Source organism: Acanthochromis polyacanthus, chromosome 23 (genome assembly GCF_021347895.1).
Source record: "Acanthochromis polyacanthus isolate Apoly-LR-REF ecotype Palm Island chromosome 23, KAUST_Apoly_ChrSc, whole genome shotgun sequence".
In the NCBI taxonomy this organism is placed as follows: domain Eukaryota; kingdom Metazoa; phylum Chordata; class Actinopteri; family Pomacentridae; genus Acanthochromis; species Acanthochromis polyacanthus.
Window position 1 is genome coordinate 15606974 of NC_067135.1, and position 11238 is coordinate 15618211.

Sequence of the window (11238 nt, forward strand, 5' to 3'; positions counted from 1 at the left end):
GACCCGCAGGACGACACGAGGGTTAAAGGAACTATCATCACTTTTGGATATGTCATCTGTACTCCCAGTCATAGACATTACCAACTTTATATTTGTTTGCAAATGAGAGTGAAAAGAGACATTTGACACAAAGATTTTGACAAATGTAATCACTTTATTCTGTTAGAGTCAGCGGAGATTCGCGAAGTTTACACTTCAATCAACACATTCGCGCTTCGTCACAAATCAACCACATGTGCAAAAACAGCATCAATTAACAGTATAGCACAGGATCAGATCTTTAAAACCACGGTCATATTTTGTCTAAAGATTGGCAGTCTTCACAGAAGAGAAAGGACAGTTCAGTCTAAGAGTTTCCGGAGCTGAAGTGAACAAAGAAGGTCCTGATCTCTTTGGGAGAGATAGTCACAGTGAACTCTTCATCGTGACACCTCCGGCACCGTTCATTCACTAAAATAGGAGAAGAAGCAAAAGAATGGGTGAAAAGACGAAGCTGTCAATTTGCCTAATATGTTTACAACTGCAAGTCTAAAGCATGCCATTCACTAAAAAGTGACACGTAGCATTACCGTGATTGCACAAAATCAGAAGACATCAGAATTAATAGTGTTTGCTTTGTTGTTTTCTCACCTGTTTCTAGGTTATCTGCAGTTTTCCACTTCCACCTCTGCAGACTGGTGATATTCCAGGTTCCTGTGAGTGAACGCTCCTCCAGCACTCTCATTTCCCCAACGCCCCGCAGAGCCTCCTGTTGACATTGAAAATTAAAATGAACATGTGATTTCTATTTAAAAAAACAAAAAATTCAAGCTGTAAAACAAATATGTCAAAATTAACTGTAATTTCTTATCAATACCTTTAAGTTTATAGTGACTGGCTTTGAAAGCTCAGGGTCTTCTCCCTCCTCAAACAGATGCATGATTCTTAACAGGACCCGATCATAGTCTGGCTCCGAGTGCAAATCCTTACCTGCACATGCCATTCAAGAAACAAATTACACAACTGAATCCCATGCACAAGAAGTAGAATTCAAAATTCCCTGTGAAAAATTACCAAGAGCTGAGTGTGAACATTATCTTTCAGAGCGAACCTGAATGTATGTGGCTGAGGTGAACATCGTGATTAGAGCTGTAGTTCCATCCTGGGATACTGAGGCTGAGCAAGTGGAGGTTGGGCGGCAGAACGACTGAAGGCACTGGAGAACTACTTTGGGGCTCCTTCTTCTGCCAGGGCTTCTCTGAGAATACAATTGGGAAATTTTGCAACTAATACAAAAGATACAGCTGTTATATGGTGGCATGAGTGTTCAAAAGCCAAGAGTGTTTATACGCTGCCTTTTTAGTAAATGTTGAACAGATGAAGATGGTGACTTCGAAGTATAAGACATTACTTTTATACCTTGCATATTCATTTTACATTCATGCATATGCAGCTTCTAGCAATTATAATGTGACTCCTTTTCATGTTTTTGCCATTGCTGGTTCAACAAATTTACAACTCCTAAAAGAGTTTTAACCCTCCTGTTGTCTTCGTTTACGGGCACCAAAAAATATTGTTTCCTTGTCTGAAAAAAATCCAAAAATTTTGCAAAAAAATTTCCTCAAACTTCTGAAAAATTGCAAAACCTTCAGGAAGAAAATTCCAATAATTCCATAAAAGTTTCCCATAAAAGTTTTATTTTTAAAAAATCCTCTCAATTTGGCAAGAAAATTCTTGTAAATATTTTCAGAAAGTGAGTACAAATCTTCCAAAAAATCCTAAAAAATATCTAAAATGATTACACTTATATCAGTAAAACTTCTAGTATTTTCCTTAAGAACATTCACAAAAAAAATCGACCAAAATCCAGCGAATTTCGCTGGATTTTGGTCGATTTTTTTTTTGTGAATGTTCTTAAGAAACATTTTTAACATTTCTTTTTTCCACCAAAAAATGTTCAAAGATTGATGAAACTTCTGACATCAGAAGTTTCACAGTGAAAATATAATTTTTTTTCCACATTTTCAAACTTCATAAAGGGTCAATTTTGACCCACAGGATGACACGAGGGTTAATATTTTTCCGTTGGCTAAAAATGAAGCACTTACGGGGCTGGTCTATAGGCATGATGACAGGTCTGTGCTGCAGCTCTATTGCCTCCCTTTGGTACAGCCTGGAGGTGGTCCTTATGGAGCCCAGCATCATCCACAGGGTGGGACTTACAACCGAGCTGTCATTCAGGGTCAGATTGTAGCCGAGGTTCCAGGGCAAGTTATTCCAAAGACGCCGATGAAGCATGACCTGTGGTGAATGTTAAGGTGTGTCTTTGTAAAATATGCTAAGTCAATGTATTTGTGTGTTTTTTTGTACCTCTAGTTGTCCGTTGGCTTGGCTGGACGCACCGTGAGCTCTGTCGCTGTGGAGAACCAGTCTGCTGAGGTCATCTTCAAGGTAGGCTGTCCGAACCATGGGGAAATAGTTCTGCAAAATTATACATAGTTTATCCAACATGTTCCACCATTTTAGTGATAGCAATACATTTTCATTTAAATCCCAAGAGCCCAGTTTATCCAAGGACCTACTCTTGCTAGAGTGTTATTAGCAAATTTCCTGAAAGTCCTCTTCATCATCTGGTAGCCGTTGTCGTCTGTGTACAGGGTCTTGTTGTTGTTCAAAGAGGAGCTGGTTCTGAGGACAACCTCTGTGTTGAGAAGTAGCGGGCCCAGCGAGTAGGTCTGCTCCAGCCGATGACATACCACTTTGGCCCCGAAGCATTCTGGCACACGGGTGGTGATTGAGTAGGCGTAGTCTTTATCGCTTTGCTCTCTGGAAAATGGAACATGTCAGATGTAAGTACAAATTTCCGGGATAGACACATAAAGCAAAACAACAGTTTGCTTTTACCCACCTGTAGAAGTATTGCCTGATCTCAGTAACGATCTTTCCAGGGATAATTTCCATTTCCACTGCCTTGTAGGCCCGCACGGCTGAACCATTAGCACTAAAGAAGTAGTTATCAGAGATGGGCCCGGCTTTTACATCCCCATTGGCGTCGTATTCCCAGAAATCCTGACTTAGCTTTACTTCCCTTTTATCTTCACTATCAATGGTAAGAAAAAAATGAGAGAAAATGCCATTTTTTATGATCCACACAATGAGATATAGAACATATAGGAAACAACAGTACAGTATAGTGGTGTTCAAATTAAGGATGCCTAAAACCTTACAGATACGTGATGCTGTGCATAAGATTGGTGTCCTCGTCAAACATGAGCTTGTAACATTCATTCAGAACAGGTAGAAGCCGCCTCCCTGTTTTCACCCAGTCCTTCACACTGCGTCTCTCAAACAAAACCCCTTTAGCTTCATAAGTGTGGGCACACTTAAAAGTTTTAAAACATGGCTCCTCGGAGAACTTGATCAGGTATTCTCTGTACTGAAGGCCTCCAAGTTCCACCATGATGAAAAGGTCATAGGTCGCATTGGATTGGGCTGAATGTTGGATCTAAAACAGAGAAGCAAGGTAATATTCCATGCATGAAATACTAATTCACATGAAACGGAAACAGATATAAATTTGTTAGTTCAGCAGAAAGGACATCTGATAACCTTTTAACTGATCTATTTACTCAAGAGTCAGGATCTATGTTTGCAAACTTAAGGTAGACACTGATATTACTGTCTTTTCTCTACTTGCAGATGCATTTTTAGCATTGTTCATTAACCTTGTGCCAGATTTAAACTTAGCAGTTGTCAAACAGTTTGTCATTTGTGATCAAATAGATGAAACCTACCTGTGCAGGGACAGGCTGTCCATTATCATCAAAAATGGCTGTATTTGGGAACGCTACGGTTATGTTGACGATAGTGGTGATGTTCCATGCTAAAGGGTTGTAAATGATGACATGTTGCTCCAGAGCCTCATGATCATCACCTGGCATGAAGAAATCACATTTTAAGAGTTATGAGAGAAGACTGTCATTGCATATGTAGCTGGAGTTAGGCAGTAATTAGCCTAGCTTAGCATACAGACTGGACACAGTGGGCAAGTTGTTCAAAAATATTCAAGTGTGAGGCACATTTGAGACACAAAAGTTGTGTCTCATTCATTAATTCCACACACATGTATATAGAAATGATAGTCTGTGATTTGAGGGGCAGCATTGCATCAATATTAGCATTCTAATTCATACCTTTTATGTGGTAACGCATGTCAAGGCTGCTGGGAAGGTTATGAGGAAGCAGAAAGAGTGCAGCTAGAAGCTCCTCCACTCCCATCATAGCCTGCAAGAGATGCTGTAAATACATGTCTGCCACCTTGGGAGACTCGGTGCCAGTGATGCCATCGTGGTGCTGGACCTAAACAAACACAAACCAAATGCTAGTTTGCATCAAAATAAAAATGCATTAGCTTTTAACCCTCCAAACCTCAAGCAGTTTGTGGGTTACTATATTTCTTTTTATGTTTTACTTATTTCATTTGTTTCCATACTTGTTTCCTATCTGCTCTGTATAAACACAGCCTGCAGTTCAACCCCGTTCATCCAAAAGGTTTCTGAACATTTGTCACATGACTGTTGGTAGTGGCAGATTACCTAATGACTCCAAAGTTGAGCTGAGGAATGCTAGATTTTTCAATTATTTATTTGCCAACAATTTTGCAAACAAATGTTAAAATAAGACATGTTGAATAAAGTGACTCTGAAGAAATGTCACGAGTATAAACTTAAATTTGGTCATGTTTTGCAATGGAACGACATGTCACAGCTGAGTAGCTGATGGACCATGCTCCTTCTGTTTTTACAGTTTCTGGCACAAATAATTTTTGTAGTTTTGGGGATTTTTTTTAAAGGTAACCTTCTTTTCAAACCAGCTAGTAGGTTTTAGGGTTGCATTAAATCTTATCTGTTTTTGGCAGTTTCACCTCATCTGTTCTTCATAGATATTTATACTTGTTTTTACTTCATTTGCTCTGTTTTATTACTTTTCAGATGAAGAAGTTGAAGATATTGGAGGATTACCTCAGACACAGCCCAGCGTAGAGATCGGAGTTTGTCCAGGGCCCAGTCTTTAGCCACAGGTCCATCCGGGAAGCTGATTCGGTAGCGAGTGAACAGAGTCTCCGCTGCATGCAGCTTGGAGCTGGCCTGTCGCGCCACTCCTTTCAGGACATTTCTGGAGGCATAAAACCCCGTCATTGCCTGGTTGGTATCTAGGAAACAGAGCACATTTGCAAATGTAGATTAAGATGATAATTATTATTAATGTTATAAATGTTTGTGTTAGGATGTCGATTTCTCACCAACTGAATATGGCAGGAAATCTTCAGTCCCACGAACCTCCCAGGCAAGATTTGATTTGTAGATGGCTTGAAAATATTCACTTAGAGTGGCATACTGAACTGTTACCCCAAACTCTTTGCTGTTCTGGTTGATGTACTTCATTAGAGGATCCATGTTGTTAAATTGCACTGATGAGTTGTAGAACTGTTTGTCGCAGCCCTGAAAAACAGTCCCTGAATTAACATTTCAAGCAATAGAATTCAATGCAATTTGCCCCGACCAGGACCTGAAAATGTGCATCTCAAAAGCAAATCCATTCCATAAAACTACCTCCCACATTTGTTCCAAAGCACAACCAGAAATAAAATTACTCAACTGGATTTGACTCAAAAGGGAAGTATGACATGTTTATTTACTCACCCATGGCCAAAGCACATGATTAGTCCTAAACCATGCAGCCCTCTGCTTGATGTTCCCCACCATGGTTCTGGCGTAGGCTTGTACTGTCTCCTTGGTGACTGGCAGGCTCATGTTGGGATAGACTCCATCTTTTGGTGGGTCCGGGAACAAGGCAACTCCATTCCAATAGAAACCAGACCTGATACGTAAGAACAGCATGTTTTAATGACAGTCTACTCGAGTAGAAATGGCAGTTTATTTTAATATCCAGCGTGAGGTCTTGTACCAATTCGGTAAACGTACGTTCTTCTTGAACCCTACATAAAGCAGTAGAGAGTGTAAATATGAAGCTACCTGTTGGAGAAAGGCAGGTGGGATGGAGTGCAGTAACTGAACTGGTCCATCGTGTGAGTGAAGATTTCTTGCTGCGCTTTCAAAGAAGGAGAGCCTCGCCATACAAACTGTAGTTTCTGTTTTAAAGAACAGATGAACAGCATGAGGAGACTATTAGAATGTGTATAAACAGCTGTAAAAGAACGCCTCCTTATTCATGCAAAGCAGTAGTGCTCATCACAGTAGTAGTATTACTGAGGTATGAACTGACACCTTGTTTTTCTGCATGCTGTCTTTAAGGTCGTAGTCGATGCGCGAGATGAGGTGTGCGTTGAACCCAGATAGGGCGAACAGGACCGGTGTGGTGGCAGAAGCTCCAAATGGATCTACATGCCAGGAGAACTGAGGACGCACCCCAAATGTCTCGTACAAGAAACCATGGCCCTCTGGAACAGCAGGTAAGGTCTGGATTACTACCCAAGTCATCGCTGCTACTCAGGAATAAACGATCAGAAAAGATGCACTACCAGTCATCTGTAAGATCTCATCGTCAAGGTCAGTCACAGCCTCGTCATGCATCACTTGTCCTCCAATGATGAACTCAAGTCGACCTTCTTTCACCAGCTGTCGTACCTAGAGAAGCATTTACACAAAGATCAGTGTCGTTTTCACAGAAAGAACAAGTAACTGCCCATTAAAAGCATAAAAAGGCAGTATCATTTTAAAGGGTTCATATTGTGCCTCTTTCACCATGACTGTGTAACCTCATTTTTCGCCCTCTACCTTTTTTTGCAGCTGTATTAAAATGCAGCATATGTGAGCACAGAGAGCAGGAGAGAAGCAAACAGATGCCAAGGGGTGACAATCCTGTGTTGAAGTATAAAAGGTCACCCAGTCCTTGTTTATTTGTCTCGAATATGTTTTAATGTTTCCACCATCTCTGATTGTCCTTTAGCATTGCAATTTCCACAGAGCTCTGATTTGCGCGTACATGATGAAAGCTAATAGTGACATTAGCCACATTAGCTGCTCAACACTAAGATTTGTTTGGATTGTCATGAGGACAATGGACTAAAGATACAAGCAATCTACTGTGACTTCAATTTCTCAGATGCATTAAGTGCATGAACACTTCTTGTGTTCAGTCTTGCAGCCAGCAGCAGAACTTTTTCTCGTGATCTGCTCGTGGCTCAGATGATTTTGAGGTGAGTTCTACTCTGAAACAATATAAAATTCTAACTGCCTTGTAAAGCTGGGAGGGCATCTAGCTAAGGAATGGTAAAAAAAAATGATTTTGACCATATAGGACCTTTCAGAGAATACATCTTTGAAAGTGATTTATTGAGAGTATCTTGCATTATTCAGTGTCAGTATAATGTTGATCATTTGACCATCATCATGTGTTCTTACTTGCTTCTTATGGGAATCTGAGGCTACAGTATCCCACCACAGTCGAAAGAACTCCTGCTCCACAGCAATGAACCTGCGGTCTTTAGCCTTTGACAGCTCCTCAGTCACACTGGTGTACACATTGGATGCATAGGCGTGCATACTCTCCTATGGAAAATGAACTCTTATTATTTAGAATAAAGAACACATATATTGAGCATGACTTAACTTGTAGCTGTGGTCCTACCTGAATGGTGTACACCCAGCCTACATCCATGTGGCTGTGGGGGATTACAAATGTTTGAATGGGCTTGTCTTCCCCTCTCGCCCCATACAAGAGGAGGCAGCAAAAAATAAACACGATAACCGCGACAAATCTCCTCATTTTAACTCTCAACTTTCAAACATTTCTCCCAGACTTCCTTGTTGTTGTTGTCCTGGAGCATGTGACTGCATGTGACTGTCATCCAGTACGGAAGCTCGGACCGACCAAACCGGCTGTGCTTGATTTTTGTGAGCGCGTTTGTCGGTGACCTTTACACCGGAAATGATCGTTTTAAACACTGTGTACATTTGGAGGTGAGAGTGTTTCCTCCGATGCGGCAGCGAAATGTCTAGAAACACGAGAATAGCGTTGGTCTTTGGAGGCTTCGTTACGGCCGTGGCCGCTGCGTTTTACCCCATCTTCTTCTACCCTCTGACGCATGGAGACGAATACAGTAAGTAGCCCACAGCTTTCCTTCACTTGGAGGCACAGTCAGTTTACAATGTCCAGCTAGGTGTCAGTTTGTGTGTTGTTACATGTAAACATATTAGCATCATGCTAGTTATTTCGTACAAGTCAAAAAGTACACCAAATATTATCGTAATTCATTTGAGAATACGTGGAAAATACGTGGCTCAGTCAGTGCATTGTTTGCTGGTTTAGTTAGCTAACCTTTGTTTATTGTTAGCACCATGGATGCACCAAAGGGTCAGTCCCACTGTTGTTTAATCTGTACTTATTTGGTTTATAAATAGTAAAAAAATAAAATAAAAAGGCCATCGGCGTTTATCAAAATTATGTGGTCCAGAGTCTTGTTTTGTCCAGAAGATATTGAGTTTAGTGTCATACAGGAGTTAAGAAACCAGAAAATATTGGCATATACATTTTTTGACTTTATTTATAGATTGGTCAATTATCACATAGTACACGATTAATTTAATAGTTGGCATCTAATGGTTGACTGATTGTGGTAAATTTAGACTAACTTAACTGAGGATGTACCCAGACTATCCAAATCTTTTCAGGGCACTTCCTAAGGAGAAAAGGCAAAAATCACCAACGTTCATAAACTACACTAATATGCACTAGTTAAACCAACTAAGACAAATATGGGATGAGGCCAGAAAAAATCATGAAGATGTGGCTTCAAGTAGACCTGAACAGTCCATTTAAGTTGATTTCAAATTGAATTTAGAAACAACGCAATTAGTAAAAATTGTAATTTAGGATACAGAAGCTGTGGCTATAAAATCACGACTGTAACTTAATTGTATTTAATTTGAGCAGATAGAAAGTTTCAGGGGTGGTTTGTGCTTACCCATGGATCAATAATAGGTGTTTTAGGCATGCACACTACAGTTTAACTAATGTACACCCAGTCTCATTGTTAATTTGCCACACCTCATATATTTTGCAGCACATACGTCTTACCCAGGGTATAAACTGTTGTGTCAGTGGGTTTCAAAATGTATGCCATCCTTCTCGTGTCACTGTCAAGCTTTTTATGATGTCTCGTCTGGTAGATCATGTTTTGAATCTCTCATTCAGTGAACTTAAGCAAGACTTTGAAATTGCGATGACATATTTTTTTCCAAATTGTTCAGCCCTTCTTCAACATATGCCTATCTGAGCCACTCCACTTATTGAACAGTCTTTGCAGCCCAAGCCAACCCTGGCCAGGAAGATGGAAAGCTATAGTCACACGATACAGTAAACTGTTATTATCAGTTTCTTCCAGTGCTTCTTCCCAGGCTGATGAAAGAGAGCAATAAAGACTGATAATTACCAGCTGCAGTGTCTTGTTCATGACAGTGAGTTTGGCAGCTAAAATCCTCATATATTTAACCAATACCTTCTATTGTTCTGTTCTTGGTAGGACAGGTCCAAAAGGTTAACCGGGCTGGAATCAACCAGGCAGATGTACAGCCTGTGGGTAAGAACACCTACTAGATTTGAGTTGGAGACATGTTTAATAACTCTAAAAAAATATGATGTCCTTATTGTACAGACATGCTGATGTGTTACTGCTGCAGGCCATAGAAAACCACAATACCTGAGTGAAATACTTGTTATGTGAATCAGGGCATTTAAATGTTTCCTTTCAGTTGAAAAACAAGGTGATCTGCTTTCACTTTGTTATAGTATTGCTATGTTTTTGTCTGCACAACAGGTACATTATATACCCTATGATGGTTGCTTATAAATTGTAATTACTGTAATTTAAGTTTTGCATACAGATGCTGACACAGTTGATTTCTGTTTTGTCTGAAGGTGTGAAGATATGGTCTGATCCTTTCAAGCCTGCTGATAAATGATGACCAGTGACGACAAACCCTGCACTGATCCCAAACACTGATGTTGATATGAAGACTTTGACTGGAGACCGTATTTTTTTGATGAGTGGTTGATGAGTGTGTGAATGAATGAGTTCAAGATATGTTTATTTTGATTGTTGAGTGATACCTAGCCTCTTAAATAAAGTTCAAAGATGTAATTAAAAATGTAAAGATGTTTTAATATATTGTTTAAATGCAGAATGGTTAGTTACAAATAAGAGGGACATAAGGAGTATTTTATTCTACCCCTAGTTTACCTAACCAAATTTCCCAGATTATAAAATAGATTGACATGCTGATCATCTATTGTCCACATGGGGGCGCCCCATGCCTATCTACTGCTAGAAAAGGCACTGCACTGTGTAATGTTGTTTGTGCATTTGAGATATTTTGGAAAACTTTTCTATTTCCAAAAGCCTTGCTCTGGTATGAAGCCTGTAGGAATTTTTTTTTTTTTTAAAAATACAGTGCTTTGTTTACCCATCTCATTCAAGAGAATCTTTTTTGACATTTTATTTTGATTTAGTTGATGTGCGAGTCATAAAATTGGTTCAGCAGATGAGGGACAGTGTCCAGTAATGTGCGATATCATCTTCCAAAATGGAAACAGTAGAGACAGAGTTATTCCAGGACACATCACTCTGTATTATCATTTCTCTGTCACAGACACGGGGTTTAACTGCTGCTCGGCTGTTTAAATGGCATGTGACTGTGGCTGTGTTGTGCCCATAGGCTGAAAGTATGGGGCAGAGCTCCATGGTCATCTTGTTCAAAATCCTACCCGATGCGATCCAGACTCCCTTTACGAGTCCATGGGTGCTGTAAAAGCAGAGAATTCCAAAACTACAAATTTTTTTTTCCCCTGTACTTTTGTGGTTTCCTGACATTGACCAGCACCCCTTTTCAGAGTTCGGTCCATCAAAGTCCTTTTGGAAGAAAGATAGATTAAGAAAGAACTAAAGCATGTGTTTATGGTACTTCAGAGATGGTGCATTTTTAAAGTTGCCCTTAAATCTTTCACAGTCCTCGATGTAGCCTGTACTTTCGGGCTTTTAGGACCGTACGTGAGGCCCGTTGCCAGCAAAACTGACTGCACAGGCCAGCAACGGCCACTCTCCTTCACAACCCCCCAATCAACAAGCCCCATTGTTTATGAGAGGTTGTTATTGTTGGGCTGCATTCAGAAACAAGAGAAAACTCAAGAGCCCGGCTGTGCAGAGGCGTCCAAAGTAAAGAGAGCAAGGGGTGAGGGGGT

At 40.2% G+C, this 11238-nt stretch overlaps 2 protein-coding genes across 2 annotated transcripts; one reads left to right on the top strand and one right to left on the bottom strand.

Annotated features, from left to right (window-relative positions):
- Nucleotides 1-134: 134 nt before the first annotated feature.
- man2b2 (mannosidase, alpha, class 2B, member 2) lies at nucleotides 135-7905 on the bottom strand. The gene is made up of 19 exons (XM_022204422.2): nucleotides 7630-7905; nucleotides 7404-7550; nucleotides 6521-6626; nucleotides 6267-6439; nucleotides 6015-6130; nucleotides 5682-5859; nucleotides 5282-5480; nucleotides 5001-5191; nucleotides 4173-4338; nucleotides 3774-3913; nucleotides 3207-3484; nucleotides 2888-3079; nucleotides 2562-2805; nucleotides 2350-2460; nucleotides 2088-2280; nucleotides 1091-1237; nucleotides 857-969; nucleotides 631-748; nucleotides 135-450 (listed from the first exon to the last, which is right to left on the bottom strand). The coding sequence occupies exons 1-19, from the start codon at nucleotides 7765-7767 to the stop codon at nucleotides 347-349; spliced, it is 3054 nt and encodes a 1017-aa protein (XP_022060114.1). The 5' UTR covers nucleotides 7768-7905; the 3' UTR covers nucleotides 135-346.
- Nucleotides 7900-10154, top strand: smim20 (small integral membrane protein 20). The gene is made up of 3 exons (XM_022204423.2): nucleotides 7900-8101; nucleotides 9524-9580; nucleotides 9919-10154. Exons 1-3 carry the CDS (start codon nucleotides 7993-7995, stop codon nucleotides 9960-9962), a joined length of 210 nt encoding a protein of 69 aa, XP_022060115.1. The 5' UTR covers nucleotides 7900-7992; the 3' UTR covers nucleotides 9963-10154.
- The last annotated feature ends 1084 nt before the right edge of the window (nucleotides 10155-11238 follow it).